Here is a 950-nt window from a genome sequence, read left to right as displayed (position 1 = left end):
GTGGCAACACCTGCTTTCGGTATGTTCTTTTTTTTATCCTATTTGAGAGAACGAATGTGAGTACTTCCACATCACTTCGACTGCAATGCATCGACTGAGAATAATGGCGTATATAGCTACGTTGGATACATGTACAGGCTTTGTTGGTGCTTAATGTTGTACTGTCCTTCGGGGTTCTAGCACCGCTGCACTGCGCTCCGTTGACTGTTTTCTTCCACACCACTGCGCAGTACCGCCATGGCTAGCGGGGCAGCCGGGGCCGAGACATCCGAGGCACCCAAAACCAGGTCAGGCTCGGCCCGTGCGGGATTGAAATTCCCGATCGGGTGCATCCAGCGGAGGCTCCGCAAGGGGAACTACGCGGAGCGCGTGGCAGCCGGGGCCTCCGTCTATATGTCGGCGGTCCTCGAGTACCTCACTGCAGAATTGCTGGTGCTCGACGGCAACGCGGCACGCAACAACGACAAGACCGTGATCACGCCTCATCACGTCCAGCTGGCCGTGCGAAACGACGAGGAGCTGAGGAAGTTACTAGCAGGAGTAACCATCTCGGAGGGCGGAGTGTTACCATACATTCCACCTCAGCTGCCTCGGAAGAACAGCAGTGGCTCCGGCACCACCTAGAACACCTGAAAGGATGGCGAAGCACTAGCTGGGGGTCACGAGTGCATGCTGGTGACCGGCTCTAAATAAAATAACTTTGCTCCCCATGAGTAACCTGGTTCCTATTTCGTTATCCGTTCCGAGCAACCTTTGCATGATTATCGCGCGACACCGCACACAAACCGACAATTCTTTCCTGGCCTCGTCGAGCGTCTCTAGGAAACGCGGACAAATGCGGCGTTGGCGCCCTGCCTCCTTCGTCCATGTACCATTGGCTCTTGAATTCCATCGCGGTCTCGAAGTAGGTCTATTAGCCTCATGCTTTGCCGAAACAAAAACCTCTTCAC

General features: G+C 54.8%; 1 protein-coding gene across 1 annotated transcript; it reads left to right on the top strand.

Moving 5' to 3' along the window:
- The first annotated feature begins 237 nt into the window (after window positions 1–237).
- On the top strand, window positions 238–624 carry LOC149352159 (histone H2A-like). Its single transcript, XM_089575667.1, has one exon. The coding sequence runs from the start codon at window positions 238–240 to the stop codon at window positions 622–624; it is 387 nt and encodes a 128-aa protein (XP_089431793.1).
- The last annotated feature ends 326 nt before the right edge of the window (window positions 625–950 follow it).

The sequence above is a fragment of the Amblyomma mixtum genome, chromosome 3, assembly GCF_055824585.1.
Source record: "Amblyomma mixtum isolate Tamu chromosome 3, ASM5582458v1, whole genome shotgun sequence".
NCBI lineage: Eukaryota > Metazoa > Arthropoda > Arachnida > Ixodida > Ixodidae > Amblyomma > Amblyomma mixtum.
Note: the sequence above shows the minus strand (reverse complement) of the source record. Positions and strands in the feature narration are given on the sequence as shown.

Bases quoted from the DNA above. Each gene is read 5' to 3' on its own strand.
- LOC149352159 (XM_089575667.1), top strand. From the start codon at position 238: ATGGCTAGCGGGGCAGCCGGGGCCGAGACATCCGAGGCACCCAAAACC.